This window comes from Pelophylax lessonae (genome assembly GCF_965119305.1).
Source record: "Pelophylax lessonae genome assembly, chromosome: 1".
Lineage (NCBI taxonomy): Eukaryota > Metazoa > Chordata > Amphibia > Anura > Ranidae > Pelophylax > Pelophylax lessonae.
In genome coordinates this window covers 407079646-407106280 of record NC_138768.1, presented here as the reverse complement: position 1 = coordinate 407106280, position 26635 = coordinate 407079646, and the positions used below count along the sequence as shown (strand labels likewise).

The 26635-nt window shown below is 43.6% G+C and overlaps 1 protein-coding gene across 5 annotated transcripts in view; it reads left to right on the top strand.

The window, feature by feature from the left end:
• The first annotated feature begins 13789 nt into the window (after positions 1 to 13789).
• Positions 13790 to 26635, top strand: part of FSD1L (fibronectin type III and SPRY domain containing 1 like) — a 153816-nt gene continuing 140970 nt past the window's right edge. For all 5 annotated transcript variants that reach the window (XR_014225833.1, XM_082270803.1, XM_082270804.1 and 2 more), the window contains exon 1: positions 13790 to 13970. Coding sequence is in view for 4 of the 5 variants with exons in the window: in XM_082270803.1 (XP_082126929.1) it covers positions 13956 to 13970 (15 nt within the window). In the remaining variant the exon portion in view is untranslated. The remainder of the gene's footprint in view (positions 13971 to 26635) is intronic.

Here is a 26635-nt window from a genome sequence, read left to right as displayed (position 1 = left end):
CACGCTGAACTCTGCATTGTGGGGGCACAGCACAGTGTTTATTGCATTGAAGGGGGCATAGCACAGTGTTCATTGCATTGAAGGGGGCATAGCACAGTGTTCATTGCATTGAAGGGGGCACAGCACAATGTTCATTGCATTGAAGGGGGCACGCACGCTGAACTCTGCATTGAAGGGGGCATGTACACTGGTCTCTGCATTGAAAGGGGGCATGTACGCTGGTCACTGCATTGAAAGGGGGCATATACCATCTCCTGTACCATGACCTGTGACATGCCTATACCATATCTGTGCCATGCCTATACCATCACCTGTGCCATGCCTGTACCATCACCTATGCCATGCCTATACCATCACCTGTGCCATGCCTGTACCATGACTTCAAAGTCACGCAATTTTTTACTGCGTTTTTTGACGCGAAGCAATACCTATTACATTTTTCTTTTTGCGCCCCCCCAAAAATTTTGAGCACCAGCCGCCACTGGACAGTGGGCAAAGAATAGTCAGGGTACAGGCAGAGATTGGCAACGTGGGTTCAGGCAGATGGGCAAAAGATCACAGCAAAGTCCAGGTGCAGGCCAAGATCAAGGTGGGAGAGATTCAACAGTCAATAGCAAGCCGGGTAAAACACAGGAGTAACAGGATCAGGTGTCAGGAACACAGGTACAGCTGCAGATCAGACAGCAAAGAATTAGTGCAACTGCTGCACTTACATACGTACATATGGCACTTGGCACCAACGTCTATTGCGCACGCGAATATTTGTGCGTATGCGTGCATTCCTGTACCTGACACGATGGGAGCTTGCGGGATTGCACATGCGCATTTGCATCTGCCTTTGAGCAGTAGTAGCACTATGGCCAACATGTCCCTGACAGTAGGTCTAGTTTTGTAAAGACTTTGGCAGAACAGAGTCTGTCCAACATTACAGAGTCTAAAGGAAGTGGATAACAGTTTTTTATAGTGATTTTATTCAAGTCCCTGTAGTTAATGCAAGGACGCAAGATAGATTTTCAAAAAACAACAGGGCTACCCCTGCAGGAGATGTCGAGGGTCTAATGAAGCCCTTCTCTAAATACTCATCAAGCCACTCCCTGAGTACCTTTAATTCAGGTTCTGACAGATTGAAAAGGCAACCAAAAGGTCCTGCACCTGGGAGCAGTTCAAAGGGACAATAATATGGAAGATGAGGAGGTAACTGATCGGCATTCTTCTTATCACAAACCTCATGAGGCAGGTTGTCATATGACTTCTCCACAATATTCCTTGCAATGAGGGGATGTAAAAATTATAATCCGTGCTTCTCAGTTGATAGAGGAATTATGGGCGGAAAGCCAAGGAATGCCCAGGATGACAGGAAATTTGGGTGATGTAATCAGCTGAAAACTGATGGTTTCACAATGGTCAGCCTCAAATTGGAGTACCAGAGGAACTGTTTCATGGGTAATAGGTTGTCAGATACCATAAACCAGGCGGAGACAGAAAAATCTGTTAAAATCACACCTTTAATGAAATAGCAAAAATAAAACCGTTCAGGAACGTAGTCAAAAACAGAAGTTAGGGTTTGGATGCCAGAGTGAGTAATCAGACGAGCAGAGATCAGGAAGCCAGGAGTCAGCGAAGTGAGGAGCAAAATCAGGAACAGGTAATGGAAGTTCATACACAGGAACACAAGCAGGAACACACAGAAGATATTGACCACGCATGGGCAAGGAGAGAAGGAGATGAGCTGCTTAAAAAGCCAAAAGGGGCTGGCTGTAGGCTGGACTAATGAGGCAGGTTAATGATAACCAGGTGATTCACTGTGGAAACGAGTGGCTGGCAATTAACCAACAACTGAGCAGCTCTGAGCACTGAAAGAAAAGAGCTGCCCATAAGTAGCAGAAGCCAGCCCTGAGAATGCCCCCTCCTCAATGACTCCTCGCCCTCAGGGGGCCCCAGATCTGAGGGGAAAGCATCTATGGAAAGCACGGAAGACATCAGGGGCATGTACTTTGAGGATGAGAACCATGAGCGTTCCTCCAGACGGTAACCTCTCCAGTGAACAAGGTATTGTATGCGTCAAAAAAAAGCTATGGGAGTCAATGACAGATTGTATCTCATATTCCTCATGGTTGTTAACCTAAACCGGGTGAGGGCGTGGTGCTGAGGTTGTATAGCAGTTGCACACCAAAGGTTTTAATAAAGGAAACATGGAATGCGTTAGAAGTACACATGTTGGAAGGAAGATCTAATGCGTGGGCCACTGGGTTAAACTTACAGAGTATGAGGAAATGCCCACCTTTAGTGAGGGAACACAGAGTCGGTATTTACGGGAAGACAGCCTGACCCTCTCCCCGATTTGGTAGGAGGGCGCCTTGGTGGTCAGCATGGAGTCTGTACCTCTCTTAAGAGTGTTACAAGGATTCTTGGACCTGCACCCAAGTGGAACGAAGTTCCCAACGATGTTCCTCTAACGCAGGAATTTCCTGCAGAATGAATGTGTCAGGCAACATGGATGGCAGGAACCCATAGTTCCCCATAAATGGAGATAATCGTGATGTGGCATTGATGGCGCTATCGTGAGCAAACTCTGCCCAAGGTAACAGGTCTGACCAGTTGTTATGGTAGTAAGAAATATATCAAGATAAGAACTGCTCCAAGGCTTGGTTGGCCCGTTCTGCAGCCCCATTGGACTGCAGGTGATATGCCAAGGAGAAGGAAAGCTGAACTCCCAACTGTGCACAAAAGACTCTCCAAAACATGTACACAAACTAGCTATCTCTGTCCGAGATGATAACTTTAGGTAACCCATGTTAGCTAAAGAACTCCTGAGCGAAAATTGATGCCAGTTCTTTGGATGTAGGCAACTTCTTTAGTGGAATAAAAAAACATTGTAGAGGACGTAGACCTATAGGATAAGGCCACTGTAAGACTGCAGCTAGTTTCTCTTGGTCCATTGAAATCTGCAGTACAAATGACATAATGCAATACAGGTTGTTATATCTCAACCTCTGTAGCACATGGGAAATATCTGTGTGGTGGTTCTTTCCCTAAATTCCAGAGACCAAAGGGTATTACGAGGTATTCATAGTGTCCGGTCCTAGTATGGTATTAAATGTAGTTTTCCATTCGTCGCCCTCTTTAATCCTCACAAGATTGTATGCCCCTCTCAAATCAAGCTTAGTGAAGACCGTAGCTCCCTTGAGGCGAGTAAATAATTACGTAATCGATGGAATCGGATAAGCATTTTAACAGTAATGCGATTGAGACCCCTATAATCGATACAGGGTCTCAGTTCACCACTCTTCTTTTTCAAAAAGAAAAAGCCAGCATTAGCAGGAGAAGAGGATTTGCAGATGAACCCCCGTGATAGTGAATCCGCAACACACTCCTCCATAGCCTTATCCTCCGAGATAGGCAATGGGTAAATCTGGCCATGAGGAGGAATGGCTCCAGGTTGAAGGTCAATTGTGTAATCATAAGGCCGATGTGGCAGCAACATACCAGGCTTACCTTTGTAAAAGACATCACTGAATTCATGGTACTCTTCTGGCAATGAAGTGACTGAACACGGGCACCTTAATCACTTTCTAAAAACATATATTAGTGCATTGTGGTGACCATGACAGAACCTTTGCACTACACCAATTTAAAAGAGGGATTGTACCTTTGTAACCAAGGATAACCAATGACAACCGGGTAATGAAGAGAGGAAATAACTTGAAATTGGATTATCTCATGGTGAAGAACCCCTACAGTCATGGTCAATAGAGCAGTTTTATGGGTCCCACGAGCAGGCTGTAGAGTTCTCCCATCAATAGCCTCAATGGCAAGTGGGGAGGCATGAGGTGGGGAGGCATGTGGTTGCAGAAGTATCAAGTGTTTTGACACCAATGCACTATCTATGAACAAGCCTGCAGCCCCAGAATTGATTAGTGCCTGGATATTGATGGAAAATTCAGACCAGGAAAGGGTGACCGGAACTAGAGGCTTATCCTAAAGGATAGCTGGGGACACAAAGACGCCACCTAAGATCTGTCCCCTACAGGACCCCAGGTACTTGCCTGGCCACAGTGGCCACAGTAAAGGCACAATCTCTCCTTCCTCCTAAAGGCCCTCTCTTCAGCAGAGAGACTTGTGAAATGGGCTCTTTTTCACTGGAGGACTCAGGCCCGGGAGGCATGGGAGGTGAGGGAGGCATGGGTGGGAATGCAAAGTTCGGAGCCAAACGTACAGGAGGCTTTCCCAAGCGCTCCTTAAAAGAAGGTCTCTTTCGGACTCTGGTATCAATAAGAATGGCAAAGGAGATCAACTCCTCAAGATTCCTAGGTATATCTCAAGCTGCAATCTCATCTAATGTTATCATGCTTTTTCCATGGGAAAAAGCACCCACAAGGGCCTCATTGTTCCAACCAACCTCTGCTGTCGCAGTAGGGGATTTGTAGTTGGCAGCAGTATGAGAACTGCGTAGTTGGCAGCAATTCTCATACTCTTTAATGGGCATGAGGCTTTTGGCAGCAGAGGTGGAGCGAGCGGAATATTAAATACCCTTTTAAAGGAGGCCACAAACTCAGGGTAATCATCAAAAACCTGATTCATGGCGGTCACAAAAAAGTCTCAAAATTATTCAGAGTGGCACTGTCTTGTTCTATATAAGGGGAGGCCCAAGCTAGAGCTTCCCCATTTAGGAGGTTGATAACAAACATTACATTCTGTTTTTCAGAAGTAAATGCAGCAGGTCGCATTTGGAAATAAATGCGACGCTGGTTAGGGAAACCTCCATAAATAAATTCGACACTGGTTAGGGAAACCTCCATAATGGCGGTTGTCTCCATTGAACTAGGTTGGGTAAGGCATAAGTTCATTAGCATCATCTCGGGAGCGTACATTCAGCAATTTTCTTGGTAGGTAACACCAAACTCATGCAGCTCTGCAATTATTTTTTCCCTTAAAGGAGCCACGGCATTTGCTATAGCGGTCTCCATGTTTTGGGCCAGATGAATTTGTCATGATCAGGGGTCAGGTTTGACAACCAGTTGATATAGCAGTAGCGGGACTACCACTGACTAGCAGGATAGGTACACAGGCAGTCACCCTGGTGGATGACACAGGCTCATCTGAGGTGTGGAGTCTAAGTACTAACCAGTGTTTACCAAAGCTCCTGAAGGCAGAGATGGATTTTGCTGTGTGTTATTACCAGGTTGCGGTCCTCAGGATTGTCCCACCAGGAGGTGAGCAGGCAAGTATCCAGTATTGGATAAGCAGGTAAGGATCAAACAAATATTTAGTCAGTAAACAATCCAAAGGTCAGTAACAAGTAGTCGCAGGTTGGGATCAGGCAAAGCGTAGTTGAGGAACAAGCCTAAGGTCGATAACGAGTTGTAGCAAATTATGGACGGCAGCAGGGAAGACAAGAGCGAGATACTTTCTAAAGAGAGCACAATAATCTGGCAAACAGGAAATGCAGAGACATTAAATCAGGAAGATCGTTGGAGGAGCAAGGTTCAGCAGAAGTCAAGGCACAAGACAGGGTTGTCCAAGTGATCAGACAGGGTGCTGTTCAGCATCTCAGGTACAGTAGCTCAGCGAGAAGAGTCATTTCCAGACACAGTAGAGGTCCCAGGTTCAAGTCAAGGCCCTGACAGTAACGCTCCAGACATAATACCTGAAACTCTACTACCTGGTGTGTTATGCAAAAATGTATGCTGTTGTACTTTGCTTGTTTTAACACTATTTGACAATACAATTTGTTATCTCACCACAAAGGCGTATACTCGAGGTGCCAGGATACTAAAGCATTTGCCAAGGTTGAGGTAAGAACAGAGGACCCTACATAACCAGCAGCTTCTGCGGGGATAGCGCTACATACCACAGACAGTATAAAGTTAGTAGAATCCAAAAAAAAAGTATGGCTAAAATTAATAATTCACAGCAGGGAGAACTATATTAGAGGCCTATTGTTCTTCCTTTGTTGTAAACCAATATACTATGGCCCTAAAGTGGGTAAGTGGCATTAGGAAAAAACAACGCACTAACTGTTCCTCCTACCCCCACCCATAAACATTTATCGAAATCTGTCAGCGATCCAGTGCTGTCCCTGGCTGCAGGTCTTCTTCGTTCACATTCTGGTCTCACAGGAGACTCAAGTAACAGAGGGACCAATAGGTTCAAATCCTGTGTGGAGGAAGCAGGGGCGTGTTTGCTGACTCACACAGCACAGCTTGGGAACACACCCACACGGGTTCCCCCATAGCATATGGCTTGTTACGAGGGAACCCGCAGGAAAGGATGAGAACATTTATGGCCCCAATCTATGCTGCAGCGATGTGACTCCTGTGCGCATATGCTAGATTGACATCATCACGGCCTGGCCTATCAAACGGTCAAAAGCATGGAACCTGGAAGGAAGACCGGGTAAAGATGCAAGCACTGGGGGCCTGCTGGATCGATTCCACTGCAGTGCTTGAGGGCACTTTTTGACAGGTAAGTATGCCATATTGTACTTATATGCTGGACACATGGAGCGGGCTTGGAAGAAAGCGTTTTGCTATGAGGGCACTTGGCAAGGACGGGTGGAAAGCAGGTGCGTTGGCGGGGGACCAAAAAAGAAGTGGATCGGGATGCAAAACCATTGCACAGAGAAGGTTAGTATACTTCTTTTTCTATATAAAATAAATAAATACTATGCTTTTGCAATCACTTTAAAGTGAAGTAAACTTGTTTTTTTATTCAAATGGCTGACAGGCAGGGTATTTATGACAGAAAATACCTTGTTGGTCTCTTCTGCCATAAATGCTCCTTCTGCCTGTCAGCTGTCATGTTCACTGAGCCGCAAATGCACAGCTCAGTGAACATTTATGGCCCCGATCAGCCCCCGATCCGTGCCGCAGTGATGTGACTCCCGTGTACAAGAGCGGGAGTGGTGTCACCGCGGCCTGGTTTATCAAGTGGCTGATGGCACGGGACCCGGAAGGAAGCCTGGGCGAAGATGGAAGCACTGGGGGCCAGCTGGATCGGTCCCAGAGCTGTGCTGGGAGGACACCATATGACAGGTAAGTCTGCCATAATGTACTAATATGCTGTGCAATTAAATTATGGCATAACCCACCTGGGGGGCCTTGGAAAAAAAATACAGCAAACTTTACTTCCACTTTAAGAAAATATTTATTTTTTGTAAATCTTTATTTATAGCGTACTTCTCACAGTGGACAATATTAAAAATCAAAAGGAGAATCAAGTGAAGGAATATTTGTGACAAGGTGCATGGAAAAAAAAGACATTTTAAAAGTATAACTAAAGGCAAAATTTTGTTTTCCATTTTGGATAGAGTGGAGACAGATTAGAACCCCTGCCTATTTTTATTGATGTCTGTGTCTCTGTTAGGAAAATGTACCCTCTCTATTTGTCCTGTTTAACATTATCTTTGAAAGTGAAAGTAAGAGAAAATCCCAAATTTTGGGGACACTAGTTCTGGTGACCTGGAGGTCCCCAAGGATTTCCCTTAATTTGCATGCATTTCTTCTCACTTCCTGTTTAGCTATGGGACAGGAAGTGAAGGGAAATCTCCCCAATGGGACACAGATGGCAAAACAAAATCTGACAGGGGTTATAACCCTCCTCTGCTCTATCCAACATGAAAAAAAAAGTGCCTATAGTTATACTTTAAGAAAAGTATCTTTTCTGTTTTGTCCAAAGTCGGGCTTTTAAAGTGGTTGTAAACTCTCTATCTCAACTTTGCACTGTGCAATCCTCACTGATAAAGCTATCCATCGCAGACTGTTAAAGTTTCCTTATTTGTTTCTTCTTCTTGCAATCCGTCCCGCAATGTTCGATTACGTCACCAGCGCATGTGCTTCCCGTCCTTTGATTCTTGGCATGCAGTGTGTGCCGTCTCCCCATCAACATCATGCCATGTATGTGAGTTCAGTTGTCTGTGGCACATCTTAAAAGCCTTATGAGACTGGGCATTCATCCCCAGCTTCCTGGTTCTCCCGTTGTGACTTTTGTGACGTTACACGGGGAGTAAACCAGGGCGTCAGAGACACATCCATAGTGGCAATCTTCTGCAGCTTGCAACTACTGACAGCCGCAAAACAAAGTAAAAACGCGATTGCGCATGGAAGGGAGGAAATTACCTCCACAGGGGGAGACAGAAAACATTACTCAAGATGGCGCAGTTTAATCCCGGAAGACGATTTTATTAGAAACATATATACAATCTTTTTACATACATTACACTATGCAATGCTTGTAAATACTCTTTCAAATCGAAAAACATGAAAAGCGTGATACAGAATGCAGAGTTTACTTCCTCTTTACACTCATGCACACTGGATGTTATAAAAACCGTTAGCTGTAGAAAGCTGTAGCTGTGGAGTTTTGCAGCTTTTTTGCAGTAGCGTTTTTCAGCGTTTTTTTAGCTTTTCTTTAGCAAAACTATACTCCCATAAAAGATTATGACTCAAAAATGTTGATAAACGCTGAATAACCATTTTCAGCTTTTATCAGAGTTACAGTGTTTTTACAGCTGAAAATCCACTAGTTCTGGGGGTTTTTTTCCAGCGAGAAAACACCACTGCAAAAAAACGCTAATAACAGCCTATGTGTGCATGGACACATAGGATATCATGCTGGGGAGTTTACTGGCTGCAGAAAAAAAAACGTCTGAAGCCAAAAACAGCAGCTGTCAAAACGTCCAGTGTGCATGAGGCCTTAAAGCGTATTTCTAGTTGCTACACAAAAAGTGTAGCTGATCACTTTTTAATAAACACACACTCACCTGTCCCACAAACCAGCGATGCGGCCACCCAAACCCTCAGTTCTCTCCTTCACCTCGGCATCGCAAGTGTGGGCACCAGGCTGTGACAGCTTGTGGCGCACAATGCACTTGTGCGAGTTGCCCTTCGCCTCCATAATGGCTGGGCAATCTTCTGGGACCCGTGATGTGTACCGGAAGATTACAGGGAGGGAGGGGGAGAGGGGAACTTCCCAGGCAGCCCGAGCAGAAGTGGGAGCTGGGTACCTGTCAAAACTAGGTACCCACTCCCCCCCCAAAAAAAATGAAATGCCAAATGTGGCATGTAAGAGGTGAGAAATCCTTAAAGCTAGGGTTGCCACCTGTCCGGGATTCACCTGGACAGTCTCGGTTTTGAATCTTGTGTCCGGGTTTCAGGCAGACTGAAACCCGGACACATTATTCAGACCAGGCTGTGGCTCCCCAAATAACCAAGATGGTCACACAGAAATTTGTTGCCACCCAGGAGCTGTGGGCGGCTGTCTGGGGCCAGGTTTGGCATCCCTGGGGGGCAGGACGATGATATCAGCAAGAGCAATTTGGCTACACCCCCTTTTTGCTACGGCACACTATGCGGACTGCATTTCTGCATTACTACTCTCCTTGGGGCACCCAAGGTGTCCCAGGCCGCTAAAGTGCTTGGGTTTGGCTTAAAGAAAAGGTGGCAACTGTACTTAAAGCCGAAATTCCACTTTTGGGTAGAACTCCGCTTTAACCACTTACTGACCAGCCGCGGTGTATATACTGCGGCAAAGTAGCACTATTGTGCAAAATGACAAACCTGTGCGTCATTTTGTTCAATAGCCACTAGATGGCACGATTGCTCCACCAGAGGCATGATTGTGCAGCGATTGGCTATCAGGGATGTCCATTAACAGGCCCCCCGGGAGAGGCAGAACGACGATCTGCCTATGTAAACAAGGCAGATCACCATTCTGCAAGGGGCTAAGTAGAAACAAGAATCTCTGTCTTTCCCCAATCAGTGCCCCCACCCCACAGTTAGAAAGCACCCCCTAGGGACACACTTAACCCTTTGAAAACCGCTGATATTAGCCCCTTCCCTGCCAGTGTCATTAGTACAGTAACAGTGCATTTTTTTTAGCACTGATCACTGTATTAGTGTCACTGGTCCATAAAAAGTGTCAAAAGTGTCAGTGAGATGTCCAGTTTGTCTGCCGCAATGTTGTAGTCCCACCAAAAAACGCTGATCCCCGCCATTACTAGTAAAAAAAAAAAAAATGATATAAAAATTTCCCCTAGTTTGTAGACACTATAACTTTTGCACGAACCAATCAGTATACACTTATTGGGATTTTATTAACCAAAAATACAGTATCTCACAAAAGTGAGTACACCCCTGACATTTTTGTAAGTATTCTATTATACCTTTTCATGTGATAACACTGAAGAAATGACACTTTATATATATATATACACAGTCAGGTCCATAAATATTGGGACGTCGACACAATTATAATCTTTTTGGCTCTATACACCACCACAATTGATTTGAAATGAAACAAACAAGATGTGCTTGAGCTGCAGACTTTCAGCTTTAATTTGAGGGTATTTACATCCAAATCAGGTGAAAGGTGTAGGAATTGCAACAGTTTGTATATGTGCCTACCACTTTTTAAGGGACCAAAAGTAATGGGACAATTGGCTGCTCAGCTGTTCCATGGCCAGGTGTGTGTTATTCCCTCATTATCCCATTTACAAGGAGCAGATAAAAGGTCCAGAGTTCATTTCAAGTGTGCTATTTGCATTTGAAATCTGTTGCTGTCAACTCTCAATATGAGATCCAAAGAGCTGTCACTATCAGTGAAGCAAGCCATCATTAGGCTGAAAAAAAAAAAAAAAACCATCAGAGAGATAGCAAAAACATTAGGTGTGGCCAAATCAATTGTTTGGAACATCCTTAAAAAGAAAGACCCGGCCGGAAGACCATGGAAAACAACTGTGGTGGATGATCGAAGAATTCTTTCCCTGGTGAAGAAAACACCCTTCACAACAGTTGGCCAGATCAAGAACACTCTCCAGGAGGTAGGTGTATGTGTGTCAAAGTCAACAATCAAGAGAAGACTTCACCAGAGTGAGGGTTCACCACAAGATGTAAACCTTTGGTGAGCCTCAAAAACAGGAAGGCCAGATTAGAGTTTGCCAAACAACATCTAAAAAAGCCTTCACAGTTTTGGAACAACATCCTATGGTCAGATGAGACCAAGATCAACTTATACCAGAGTGATGGGAAGAGAAGAATATGGAGAAGGAAAGGAACTGCTCATGATCCAAAGCATACCACCTCATTAGTGAAGCATGGTGGTGGTAGTGTCATGGCGTGGGCATGTATGGCCGCCAATGGAACTGGTTCTCTTGTATTTATTGATCATGTGACTGCTGACAAAAGCAGCAGGATGAATTCTGAAGTGTTTAGGGCAATATTATCTGCTCATACTTAGCCAAATGCTTCAGAACTCATTGGACGGCGCTTCACAGTGCAGATGGACAATGACCCGAAGCATACTGTGAAAGCAACCAAAGAGTTTTTTAAGGGAAAGAAGTGGAATGTTATGCAATGGCCAAGTCAATCACCTGACCTGAATCCGATTGAGCATGCATTTCACTTGCTGAAGACAAAACTGAAGGGAAAATGCCCCAAGAACAAGCAGGAACTGAAGACAGTTGCAGTAGAGGCCTGGCAGAGCATCACCAGGAATGGAACCCAGCGTCTGGTGATATCTATGCGTTCCAGACTTCAGGCTGTAATTGACTGCAAAGGATTTGCAACCAAGTATTAAAAAGTGAAAGTTTGATTTATGATTGTAATCTGTCCCATTACTTTTGGTCCCTTAAAAAGTGGGAGGCACATATACAAACTGTTGTAATTCCTACACCTTTCATCTTATTTGGATGATACCCTCAAATTAAAGCTGAAAGTCTGCAGTTAAAGCACATCTTGTTTGTTTCATTTCAAATCCACTGTGGTGGTTTATAGAGCCAAAAAGATTAGAATTGTGTCAATGTCCCAATATTTATGGACCTGACTGTATATATATATATATATATATATATATATATATATATATATATATTTTTTTTTTTTTGTAAGATTTTAACATATAATTCTTTATTGGGTTTTTAAAGCAATACAACTATGTAAACAAGTAATATCCGTCACAGACAGGTAACATAGAAAGTTTTATCCATAGGAAAGACATACAATGTTTAATTAATCGACAGTTCAAGGAGAAAGAGTTTTTTTTTTTCTTAAACAAAGCAGCATCTGTTTGATCATGTATAGACCTGACAACTGTGGCACCTCTAAAGATGCTGACAATCGTCCCGGCCCTTGGGCACCCTAATAGGGTTCTGAGACTGTGCCCGGACGTGGGGATGGTGCTACCCAATATAGAAGAAACAATGCGTTATAATATATTAGCCGGGATGGGTTGTATTCCAGATAATCCAAGGTTGCCACATTACGTTGACATGTTTTTTTTATCAAAAATATATATTTTTGATGAATAAATTTGATTTTTTAAATTATTTTTTATTGGCTGTGTTTTATAGCAGGAAGTAAATATATATATATATATATATTTTTTTTTCCAAAATTGTCGCTCTTTTTTTGTTTATAGTGCAAAAAATAAAAGCAGCAAATGTGATCAAATACCGCCAAAAGAAAGCACTGTTTGTGGGACAAAAAGGACATCATTTTTATTTGGGTACAGCGTTGCACAACCGCGCAATTGTCAGTTAAAGTAACACAGTGCCGTATCACAAACCATGGCCTGGTCATTAAAAATGGTGTAAACCTCAGAAAAAAAATACTTACCTTAGAACAAAGCCCCTGCAGTGCCACCTGCTCGCCAGTGACACGGCCAACATATTCGGCCATCCAGCTTCCTGGTTTACGTCCTCCGACCATCTGATTGGCCAGGGGCGTGATGACATCACTCCTGTGCATGCGTGCAGGAGCCGCTGTTCACGGAACAGGGCTATGAAGGAATGGTACGGGTGCATGCAATGTAAATATCTCCTAAACGGTGCAAGTTTGGATGATATTTACAGTACAGGTAAGCCTTATTATAGGCTTACCTATAGGTACAAGTTATTAAAGTGGAGTTCCACCCTATTTTTATACTTACCTCCATCTTCTCGCTCCGGGTCACCTGAAAAAGAAATGGATAATCGCATATTTTTTTTTTTTTTTACTTACCTCGTAGCAAAGAAAATATACTTACCTTACTTCCTTCTTCCTCCTTCCTCGGCCGCGGCCCGTCGTCACTTCCTGGCTCTGCAATGATTCCTGGGAGCTGGACGTCATAGCTCCCAGGAATCATTGCGCCTGCACCGGCCCCGACGTCAGTTCCGGGTCGCGCGCGTCATCCCCTTCTAAACAGCTTCTGGGCATGCCTGTGGAGGGATGACGCGCGCGACCCGGAAGTGACGTCGGGGCCGGCGCAGAGCATCGTGGGACCAAAGAAGGCGGACGAAGACGCAGAAGAGGACGCGCTGGCTTCAAGCTGCCCACATCTGAGATGGCAGCGCTGGACAAGACGTTTGCAAGGTAAGTATTTGTCCTAACAGGTAAGTGCAACCCGGGACAGATCAGAGGCTAGCCATTGTGGAATGCACTAGCCCTGACTGTCCCGGGGGTATTAAAAAAAAAAAAAAAATCCAGGGTGGAACTCCGCTTTAAGGTGGATTTACAATCTCTTTGAGGGGGTAAATGCTTCTGGTCCAGAAGTGGTTAAGGAACAGACAAGTCAACAATGCAGTACTATCTCTGTTATCTACCCTTGCTAAAAAAAAAAAAGCATAAACAAGACTGGGTGTGTAGACGTTCATACTATTACATTCTGACACTGTCAATATTTGCAAAGCAAACAGTGCCCTCAGCTAAAATGTCTTCCTTTAGCTTCAGCAAGGGCTTTACGTCACGCCCCGGCTTGTCTCCCCACTCTATGGTCCAGTGAGAAGCCGCTCTGCTCCCCGCCCTCCCAGTCATCTCTGTGGTCGCCCTGCTTTCTGTGGTACTGCGCTGTGAGCTCTCTGCAGCAGCCGCTGAGCAGATCAGGAGGAGGAGGTGGAGCTGAGGCTGCTGGCTCATCAGCCCTAGTCTTTTCTTCTTTATCTTCTATTCCACAAAAGCTTGCGGGGGTTCCGGGGCCTGGCTATGGATACTCAAAAAGTAAGTGTTTTTCACCATTCACACCTATGAAGAAATAGAAAGTTGGCGGAGCGCAGCCCCCCTCCGCCCCTGCACGGTGAAGTGTGAGCTCGGGAATAGGCAAGGCGGGTTCGTTCATTCATTGCTGAGGAGATGCTGGCTGATGTAGAAGCGGGCGAGGCTGGCCTGTGGGGACAATAGACACCATCCTCCTCACCGCATCATGTGCATTGTGATAGATGGAGAGATGCTGGAGAGAACACTATGGGCGTGGGTCGGAGGAGGGTGAGGGATGCTTAGCATCATGTCTGCTTCTACCTGTCACTCATCCAAATCCCACTACCACAGACATCATCATACACTAGGGTTACCACCTCATCCCTTTAATTCAGGACACACATATTCATTACACAGGTTCTGGGGCTGATTAGGGAACTCACTTAGTGCCTTATGTGCATTATATCAGCCTCAGAACCTGTGTCATTCATATGTGTCCTGGATTAAAGGGATGAGGAGGCAACCCTAATATACCCCCCCCCCCCATCATACTTCTCTAAAATGATTAGATCTTTATATATAATACATTAAGTAGTATTAAAGGTGTGCAATTCAACATACACACAATGCATAGCTATGCATGCCCGCCCTTACAATGGATCACTCTGCTCCTTGCCCACTTTTATTGAATAAACCTTGTATATGAAATAGAAGACATCCAATGTTTTCATCTGGTAACCCTAATCTACACCCCAACCCATCATACTTCTCAAAAATGATTAGATCTTTATATATAATTCATTAAGTGGTATAAAAGGTGTGCAATTCAACATACACAGTGCATAGCTATGCATGCCGCCCTTACAATGGATCACTCTGCTCCTTGCCCACTTTTATTGAATAAACCTTGTATATGAAATAGAAGACATCCATTGTTTTCATCTTTGATCTGGGCGTGGAATGCCTTGTAAAAGGTTTACTGATGCTCCAGCATCATCAATGGCCTAGAAAACACCAGCCTCAACCCACTCCAGGTTCACTGTGTCCTTTTTACATCAACTGCGACAGGATGGGTAGACACATGGGTAGTATCCCATCCTGGCTTGTTGTCTCTGCACACACTGCACAGCAGGGAGCTGGTGACCTCTGCTAAAACACCAGCCTCAACCCACTCCAGGTTCACTGTGTCTTTTTTACATTAAAGCGGTAGCATTGGAGGAGTATACTTAACTGTTACCTATAGGTAAGCCTATAATAAGGCTTACCTGTAGGTGAAATGAATATCTCCTAAACCTGCACGGTTTAGGAGATATTTGCCCTGCATGCAGCCGCTGACACCAGCGACGCATGCGCTCTGAAGGTCTGACGGACCTTCAGAGCTTCTTGCCGGAAAGGGACCTCCTGCGTGCATGTGGGGAGTGATGTCATTGCGGGTCGGGCCGGAGCCGCCGAACCCGGAAGAGACGCCGAGGGAACATGACAGCACCCTCAGCGTTGTCCAGACAACCGTGTCGGGGCTTCGTTCTAAGGAAAGTATTTCATAATGAGCTAGTATGCGATGCATACTAACTCACTATGCCTTTTGTCCTGCAGGGTTTTTTTTTGTGAGGATACAACCGCTTTAACTGCGACAGGATGGGCAGACACGCCAAAATATGCTTTGGACGCCACGGTGGAGATGCTGCAGCCTGGGTGCACCTGATCAACAGTTGATTGTGTGCTTCTTGGAAACCAAGAACTATTTTTTTTTTACATCATTTGTGTTTAAAAGATACATTTGGGATTTTAACCACTTTCCTACGGGGCACTTTTACCACCTTCCTAGCCAGGCCAATTTTCAGCTTGCAGATTTGTCGCACTTTAAATGAAAATTGCGTGGTCATGCAACTCTGTACTCTTATGACATTTTTTTCACACAGATAGAGCTTTATTTTGGTGGTATTTAAACCCCCCACCACTGGGGTTTTAATCTTTTTTTTCTAAACAAACCAAAAAAGGCGGAAAACTTTTCTTATTTCTGTTAAAACATTTTGCAAATAAGGTCAATTGTCTTTGCTGATGAGGCTGCACTGATGGGCACCGATAAGCTGCACTGATGGGCACCGATAAGCTGCACTGATGGGCACCGATAAGCTGCAATGATGGGCACTGATAGGCTGCACTGATGGGCACTGACAGGCTGCGCTGATGAGGCGGTACTGATAAGCAGGGATAGGCGGCATTGATATGCAGCACTGATGGGGCTGAACTGATCATCAGGACACTGCTCTAAATATCAGTGTGAACTGTGTGCTGACATTCTTGCCAGTTATCAGCAGTCCGTTCCTCACATAGACACAGCATGGAAGGAAAGGACTGCCGATAACCAGCAAGTATGTTTACATGTGATCAGCTATGATTGAACACAACTGATGACATGGTAAAGGGCCGCTGTGATTGGCCCTTTACCCGGATTTGAAATCAGCTGTGTCAGAAAGTCACAGAGCACACACGATGCGTGCCATAGGAGGTGGGGTTCTGGAAGGACATCTATTGAAGCCCTCCCAGAACTATAATACCGCACTGTAACCATCTTTTGGCTATAGCACGTTACTAAAAAACAAGCAAATATGCTCACTAAGGTGAATATAGCATAGATCTGATACTGCATCTGTCTCCTGCCAGTTCTGCAGTGAGAACTGAGCCATCAAACACCACTGATCGCTCAGTTCTACCCTCCAGGCTGAACAGAGAGCAGTGACTGTCTGTCTGCAGCTCTCTGCTCTCCTATCCAGCTCTCACTGGAGCACAGGGCTGTGGAGGGAGCGGGAGGGGCTGGCTCAGACTATTGGCGGACCTCTGAGAAACTTAGCAAGGTGCTGGTCCAGACTTCTGGGTGGATACCAACCATATGATCGGGATTTTTCCCAAACCTAAAACAGCTGAGTGATGTCAGCCGACAGTGGACTTTAGCCCATTGGTGGCTAAAAATGGGTCAAAGGAGTGCAGAACAAACTCCACTCCTGTAATCCATAGAAGAAGCTTTGATCGTACTTCTTTAAAGCAGGTCTTCACCCTAATGCAGGGTACACACGAGAAGTTTTTAGTTCAATCCACTCCAGCTTCTATAGAACAGACAGCTGTACACATGGGCCAAAAGTCGTCTGGTTACTGCAGAACCAACGTTTTCGGCCAGATTTTAGCCCGTGTGTACACAGCCTAAGGTCTCCTGCACAGTGGATGTTTTTGCTATTGCCCCTAGACTCCTTTCCTCCTGGCAGCAGTGTTTTGGCAGAAAAAACAGTTAATACTTGTAAACGCATGTATCGCTTTTAGGCACGTCAGGTGCTTGGGTGTTAATTTTATTGGCCACAATAGTATCGTGCTCTGGACATAGAAATGAATTAACACTCAAGCACTAAATGGGCCTGGCATTCAAATGCGTTAAGATGGATTTACTCGCATCAAGCATTTTTCTGCCAAAACGCCACTGCTCCTGGATGAGCTGCCAGTGTTTTTTTTCTGCCTCCAAACTCCTCTCACCCCTGGTTCACATCCTATAAGATTTTCGGAAGCTGCGTTTGCTCGGGCACAGCAGCCCAATCATTTGAATGGGCTGCTGTACCAACAGAAATCACAGGGAAAAGGTCCGGGGAACCAGCTGCGGTTTTCAGTGCGCAGGGTTGCCTTTAGGATTAATGGTACCCCCACGCATCTCTTACGAAGCAGCGCATTTTTCTCTGTGGGTGTGGGAAGGTGTGCTATTACATGCCTTCCCACGCCTACTCAGATGTGAACCTAGCTTAAACCCCTATGCGTGCATGGACACTTGCAGGAGTGTTTAGAGGCAGAAAAAAAAAACACTAGACTCCCCTAAGAGCAGAACTAAAGAGCACATTGGGCTGCCCTGCTTCCTCCCTCTCCCTGTCTAAAAAATTATATATTCTCACCTAGGAAAGAAATTCTCCCTGCCCTCTGCATGTGCGCAAATGTGCTGCAGGGCTCAGGAGAGCCTTGTGGTACATCTGTGCGCACACAGGGTCCCCCAGGCATCTTCACAATCACAAAGACTGTAACAAGGGAAGGGTTAAAATGTCTCTGTCTTTGCACATTTTTGCTAAATCACCTGCGCATGTGCTGACGGACTCTGCCAAGACCCTAAGGCAGGGCAGAGCATTATATATATGTGCATTCACCAAAATAGTGGCATCTGAAGGGGCAGAGCCACCTTACAGGCAGACTTCACTGCCAGCAAAGTTCCACTTGAAAGTCAAAATTGCTAAGTTCACCTTTGGAACATGCTACATCCATATTTAGGGTGCAACATGTGACATGCTGCAGCTCGTGACCAGTTCACTTCTCCTCAACCTTTCCACTGTGACAGTGTGCGGGGGATCTTCTCCCCAAACCCGCTGTCACATTTTAAAAGTGGCATGGCTGTGCAGTGCTCCCACCACATAGCCATGTCATTCATTCACAGTAGTCTACAAATGAAAGAACTACAAGTCCTGTCTGCCACTGCGATGGATGGCTTGTAGTTCTCAATAAACTATGAGGACACTGAGGAACGCCTTCTTAATTCATTGACACTTCCTCCAGCTTTCTAACAGAAAGCCTGTATGGAAGTACAGGCAGAAAGCTGGAGTAAAGGCCCGTACACACGATAAGAAAATCTGAAGGGAAAATTCGTCCGACGACCGATCTGCCGATTTTCGGATTGTTAGTATGGTGCTTTCGACTTTTCGGCTGACAAAATCCTGATGTGCAGGCTATAAAATTTTTGTTGTCCGTAATACAACGTCCCATTTTTGTCTCATTAGTACAGATTTAGACAGAAAAAATCTTAAGAGCAAGACTAGGCATGCTCAGACGAAAGAACACATACAAAACAATCCAACACATGACATCACTTCTGAAGTAGAATTCTGTCGTACGGGAAAATTCGTATGAAAATAACCTCTTCACTTTCCACATCACACTATCATGCCACAAAAAACGGACGACAGATCGTTCCATAATCTGATCGTGTGTATGGGGCTTTAGTATCTGTAGGAGTCTTACATTGTACCCTGTAGGAAAAAAATAAATGCATATTTTTTTTGGCAAAAATATGTACGTCCATTATTTTTTCCCAAAATATGAACTTAGCCTTTAACATTGTGAATCATTATCCCTGATTTGACAATTAACTGCATTCACACCTAAGTGATTTTCAGACATTTCTTTATGCATTCATATGCATAGTTATGCTGAGTTGCCCAACACTCAAATAGTACTGTACATCATAAGAAGAAAATGAGGGAAAAAAAAGGAAACAAATAAAGCCACCACATTGAGCCCTGGTTCACACTGATGCGATGCAGGAAATGCACAAAATTTCCTGCGTTTCTCTGCATTGCATCGCTTAGGAATCGCACAGCGTCTATGCGATCTGCTGCAGGTGTCATTGATTGATTGACACCCCGAAACAGATCGCAAAACGCAGTGCGATTGCCAGAATTGCATTGTGTTCACATGCGATTTAGGTGCGGGGAAAAAAAGGGTCCTGCACCATTTTATGGCCTAAATCGCACTGCACAGACATGTGATGTGCACAGAAATGCAGACCATAGTTTACTGCCCCATGGCTGCCCACTTGAATTGTTACAACTGGATAGGGCTGTACCCATGCGGCCACAGCATTTTTAATTTGGGGTGCAGAGTTTGATAAGTTGCAGTGCTTGTCAACCTTGCACAGGGTTAAATCAAACGGTGAGTAGGCGATATATATATATATATATATATATATATATATATATATATGGAATATTATCAAACACAGACAATAAAATTCTTATCTGTGTAAGTTGAAGCTAGTTTAGTTAGCTCAGTAAACTGAGATAATGTGACATATCCAGCAGCTGTTCCATGAGACAGGACTTACCTGTAGCTTTTCATAGCACTTTAAAATAGAATAGGTACAATAGAGCAGGCGCTGACCCTGGAAGGATCTCCAGACTGTGTTACACATACTTTTTATAGAAGGGAAGAATGCAGTTGCATGGCCTTAGTTAAATATACATGTAGCAGTAGATTTCATACCATATGCATCAAGTTATCAGCTAGGCTTTGTTCGTGATTATTTAGACTCCACAAATTATTTTGCTGCATGGTTTAATTTATGTGATGTAGCAGAATGTATTTTATGTAGCCAGGTCTGCACTAAATGCATAGGCAGGTGTAGTTTAGGAGAAATTCACTTGTGTTTCTTATAGGTGGGGCAGGATGCTGATGAGATCATCCCTTTTGTTCCCTCTGTTCTCTATTATTTCCAGTGTTAGTACTGTCAGCACATGTGTAAGCAGCAAAATCCGATTGGTCTCTTGTGCTGACCTTCCTTCTCCCAGTGACAGTGTTGCTGTTTAGTGGGTAACAGGAGGATTGTATTAAGGCAAATTTAGGAACATGTGCTAGTAGCATTAAAGTAAATAAATGTGTTCATAATGTATACATAACTACAGTCATTGCTACTTTTTTTTATTTTTCATATCTGCCTGTGTTCAGTAATTACAAAATCTTTTAATAGAACTGACCTCTTGAATTTGGCATATACAGTATGTGCCTGTATTATACCGTATTTTCTAATTCGATTGTTGTAAAGATGGTCCCAGATACACATCATCTGGGCTTTTAGTGTGATGAACTGCTCATTTGTCTAGTGCTGTCATTAAGGATGGTCAGGATCACTTTAATTAGAAGGAATACCTTCCTCTGTCTTCTCTTCTTCCCTTGGTTTCTTTGCTTGCCATGTGGTACAAGTCAGACATAAAGCAACATCCTCAATACAGTAATATGATCTTTGCATATTATGTTCTGTACAATGTTTATAGGTAATGACGGATAGGATAGGGCCAGGCAAACTTTGGAAACTACTCCAGAGTCCAGACCACTCGGCAAGTAAGGCAGAGCCAGCCGGGTGCTGGAACCTGCTAAGAGTTCCAGAACAAGCTGGTAGAATGTGTACCCCCTCAGTTCTCTCCACCTTTTGCCAGACAATACACAAATTAAGTATTGGGTACTGTTCTAAAGAAATGAAGACAGTTCTGTAACCATCCAATGGAGATAAAAGTGTTCTCCCGAAATCATAACATGTCTTGAACCTCCTGGAATAATCATTTCATTCAATAAACAATATGTAATGACCCAAAAATTTTCAACTTTCACATTGTTTGCTTGGTTTTGCCTCACCTAATGACAACTCTGTGGAGCTCTAGGCAGACAGTCATGGACCCACTGCTACTGACTTCTCACTAGGGAAGCATAAAGTTTTACTGGCCTTTGTGGTATCATGAAGTACCAGCTGGACTCTGTTTTCAGGACAGGAATAAATCTATACAGCAAACTAAGTACATTTCTTCATCCTGTTCTGTTCCCGTTTTACCCCTTTAAGGCCTCTTGCACACGATACTCCTGTTTGAGCATCTACTTTTTCCAGACCATTTTTTTGTATGTATTTGCGTGCATTGAGGCTTAAATTACTGACCAAAAATGCAGATTTTTCTATTTTGTTCTTACTGAAGAATGCAAAGCGATTGTATACGCGCCTGTGTGCATAGGCACATTACAACTAATGGGCTGTATTTTAGCTCAAAAAGCTGTATTGAGCTTTTTCAAGCCGCGAGATGCTCAAACAGGAGTATCATGTGCAAGAGGCCTAACAACCCTGCATGTGCAGAAAAGTATGCACTCTGCTCCTGATTCCTGGTGTGGGTTGCCAAAGCACAGGATTTTGTGGACTGGGTGGTGTCAGCCCTGCCTAGTTTTTTTTTTTTCTACACTACTGAATAACACCCCTTCCTTCCATTTCCACAACATAAGCAGTAGTTGATCTCTAGTTCTAGATAAGAACTGAAAGGGCTAATCAGGCTCCTTAAGATCAACCAGTATTTTTGGCATTTATTGCACAGAAAAAATGCTTTTTAATTATATATTTAACAGACCAAAATTTTATATTCCTTGGAATATTAGCTGGATCAATGCCCTGGAACTTGCACCCTTGGGCCACTTAGGCAAAGATTCTCTTCTATTCACCAAAGCACTGGACCCTGATCTCAGGACAAAGTAAGGCTCCATGTACACTAGCGTTTTTTTAAGCTAAAAAAAAAAAATGCTGGATAAAAATGCTGGTAATAGCTTTTTGTAGCAGCGTTTTAGGAGCGCTTAGGAGATTTTGTGTTTTATTATCGTTTTTGAAGTTCCTTAAAAAAAAAAGAAGACAAAAACGCCATTAGTAGCATTTAGCAAAGTTTAGCAGCGTTTATGAGCAATTCTGCTGGAAAAACACTCCAAGAAACTCGACAAAAAAAAAGCTCAAATAAACACTAATAGCCTTAAGTAGTGTGCATGGACACATATGATAAGACTTTTTAGCTTCTAGGAGCAGAAAAAATGCTAAAAACAGCTTCTAGGAGCTTATAAAAATGCTAGTGTGCTTAAGCCCCGTATACACGCAACGATTATCGGCCGACCGGTCGTCCATCTTTTGTCCAGAGTGGTGTTTTGTTGGTTGGAATGTGCCTAGACTGCACACAAATTTTCTCGCCCGACAAAATTCTACTTCAGAAGTGATGTCATGTGTTGGTTTGCTTTCTTTGTGTTCTTTCTTCTCTGAGCATGCCCAGTCTTGCTCATAAGATTTTTCCCTGTCGAAATCTGTGCTGACTGCACGAAAATCGGCCGTGTTTTGACGGCGGACAAAAATTTTATAGCCTGCACACCAGATTTTTTTTGGCCGAAAAGTCGGAGTCGGTTGTTGGAAGCATCATACTAACAAGCCGAAAATCGGAAGATTGGTCGTCGGATGAAAATTCCCTGACGATTTTCGACGCGTGTACAAAGGCTTTAGCCTTTACAGCAGGGATGTCTGTAATACATGAAAACATCTAATTATTTCCACATGGGATGTCTTGTTTTAGCTCATGTTCACATTGGTCCAATTTGACATGTCAAATTGGAACCAATTGCTGGCAATGGCACCGTCTAAATCGGCGTGACGCTGACTTTGCGGCGCCGGACCAATTCCCAAAAGTAGTTTCTGCACTACTTTTGGCGACTTCAGGGGCATTTTCAATAGACATCTATGCAGGTACCTGCACAGATGTCTGTGAAATCGCCCTCCAAGTTGGACTGAAAATGCCAGTTTGAAATTGTGCGAGTTTAGCTGAACTCCAATGATTTCAAAGCCGCCTCTGTATGAACCTAGGCTTAATCATCCTTGTAAGATGAACTATAGCTGTTTGTTTCTATTTTTAATAAAATCTCTTAAGTTTATATACAAACACAGCTACTATCATAGGAACTCCTGGACTTTAGGAATCTTTTTGTTAAACATTTGGTCAGTTTGACACCATCCCTGGTGTGTTTTCCTACTAGCTGCTGGGGACAGAGGCACAAGACTCTACAAATCTAAAAATGACAAGCACTTAGGTTGTATGTTTAGGGTAACTGCAGACAAGTAGGTTTCTTTTCAGAACAATGGTCGAGAGAGTAATTTGCAGGACTGGCACCCTCTAAAATTCGCACCCAATGGTGACAGCAGTGTGTGAACAATACTTTGACCTAGCCCTTTTATGTAGATTCTTAAAGGGAGATTCTATAAAAAGTTAGCAAATCTCCCAGTGTGGTAAAAAGTATCTTGTTCATTATCGCTTCCAGAAAGTAAGAGATGGCCCAATTATTGTAAGCGGTGATAACTTTTATGGTCGCTCTTAACAGTTCCAGCAGTGCTGCATATGTCATCCTTATATAAGAGCTGGCCTTGCCTTACAGTGTATGCTGAGACTTCCATAGTAGTTCCATAAGCTGCATACTGCTGGTATGGTATAGGTATGCTGTCAGAAATCATAGAAATCTTTCTGGATGGAATCAATTTGATAAGCAAATTGAAGGCAAGTAAAAGAAAGTAATGTCTAGGTGCTGTTAAATTCCTTCATACGTAAAGAAGATGAACACCAGTTTGTTACAATGTTATCAGAGCAGGTAGTTGGCAAATACCACTAAACGTTATCCTAGATTTACCAAGCTGACCAGGTTAGACATTGTGACTAAACACGTAAGGAAAGCTTGGCATAATTTAATTAACTTGCTCATCTGCCATAAGGATAAAATCCATTTTAATTCTGCATGCATTAGTTAGTGTCTCTTTATAGAGCTATGAATTAGTTGTTTACAGTGTTGAGCTTTGTTGGTGACACACATTGCTTTTATTGGTCTCAGTAAACTGGACCAACCCTGTACATAGTGCTAGTTCCAGGGCATAGCAGACTTATGCAACATCATGCACAGTTCCAGCGCTAAAAGCTGCCATTGCTCATCAACCTGGAACTAATCTAAATGCAACCGTTATTTACAATGGAAGCCGTGGTTCTGACTGGGATCAGAGGATCTAACAGATCCTTTTTACAAATGCTCTTGTTCACCTTAAATGACCTAAAGTGTATTTCCACCTTTGCAGCCAAACTTGAGAAACCACCACTTTATCTTTATGTGCCCCTCTTCACAAAGCATACCTACAAATATTTCTTAAGCTTGCTATACACACATATATATATATATATATATATATATATATATATATATATATATATTTCTTTTTTTGTTCAGCTTGTGGGTTAAATGAAAGAAATCTAACAGGTCCTTGCTATACAGCGTAGATGGATGAACCTCCCCTATCATCTATTGTATTCTTACAGCCACCATGCTTGGCGATACATAGCTCAAACTTGATCCATGTATAGCCAGATTTACCTTCCTAGTTTATTTGTAGCAGGATTATACATAGAGATCTATAGGCAGCTAGTATTGTTTAGAATAACTTGCAGTGTGACAGTTCAGGGACACTAAAGCCTAGTACACACGGGCGGCAAAAGTTGGGCTGCATTTCTATTGAATCGTCCGACATTCGGCCGTGTGTACTGGAGTAGGTCCTACAGAAGCCAGCCCTTCGGCCGGCTTCTGTTGAAGGGGCATAAACGAAAAAGGCCTGCGGATTGACTCCTGATCAAACTCCCTGAACCGGTGTGTTCTACTGGGAGGGCGCCCCCCTGTCAGAACACAATAGGCCAGCAGGAGAGAATGCTGTACTAACGCGGGATAGTTAGTACTGTGAATCCTTTTTTTCGTTCAGCCCTTCTGGGTTGAGGGGAAAAAAACTACTGCTGTTTACTAGGCTTAAATGTGCATTAACATACAATGCAGAACCCAAGTCTTGATATTTTTAACACTTTGTTAGGACAGACAGGTTGAAAAGAGAAATATGGGTTTGGATTTTTTTTTTTTAAATCATACCTAGCTAGGTGGATGCTGCATCTGTCCCCTCTGTCTCTAAGGGTGAGAACTGAGTGATCAAACATTGCTGATCGCTCAGCTCTCTTCGCTGCTCTGAGCACAGAGCTGGTGACTGTCAGTTATTTTGCTCTGCTCTGAACCCCCCCCCCCCCTCCACTGGAGTGCTGGGCTATGGAGGGGACAGGAGTGGCTGGCTCAGGCTCTCAGCTGAGTCAAGGCTCCTGAGTAGATCCCGAGTGTGCATGAGCTTTGGCTGTACTTCTCCTTTAAGTATGGCAAACATTAGTGTCACTACCCCCTCCGTATCATTACATAGAAGGGTAGAGCTATGTAGGATTTTTAAGCACGTAAAATGCACGTAAAAAGGTAAGCATTTTCTTTTCAAGTTATGCAATGTTATAGGAATATATAACAAACATAAAGTAGGTGTTACATTTGGTTGCAAAAGTAGAAATACACTTTAAATTATTTTAACATCTTTGCATTATTATACAAGGAAATCCATTGTTGCTGAATGATTCAACGATAATAACACAGTGCAAGCAGAAATCTGAAATACCAAGAACAGAAAAAAGATTATTATCCTGATAGTGAATGTTGCAGTGGGGATACTATACACTTGCTGAGTTTTCTGTATCACAGAGCCTGTGGTCTGGAGTTTCTGTAACACGCTTTGTTAGCTTTAGAACTCAGAGACTTAAAGATGGATAGAATTTCATCTGAGGATTATGGTGAAGTGACTTGAACGGTCAATTTAAAGCTTCAGATGCTATGTACACTCAATTTAGTTGCTGGAATTCAGTCCTATAGTTGCTTTAATTCTGATATTCATTAGCTCGGTGGTAATTAAACACATATACTATTTGACTTAAAAAAAAAAATGGAAGCTAGATCAAATGAGGCATATAGCAAAATTAGATTGCAGCTTTACAGTCGGCTGTCCACTGTGCATGGGCGAGCCATTCTATGCTTTGTGACTGGTCCCGCAGCTTTCTGGGACATGTGATGTGTCCCAGATGACTGCGGGGAGGGAGAGTCTCCTAGGCGATCCAAGTGCAAGTGGGATCTGGTCTAAACTAGGTACCTGCCCCCCCCAAAAAAAAAAAATGACCTGCCAAATGTGGCAGAGGAGGAGGACTTAAAGTGAAACTTACCCTTTTGGGTGGAGTTTAACTTTTCACTGATGTTGGGGTTGATTTTCTAAAGACAAATAGACTGTGCTCTTTGCAAGTGCAGTTGCACTCATTTTCCTCAGAGCTTAGTGAATGTAGTGAAGCTCTGCTGATTTCCATCATCCAATCATGTGCAAACAAAAATGCTGTTTTTTAATTTTCCTTGTACCTGATTGGGTATTCTTTACAAAGTGAAGCTTCACCACATTCACT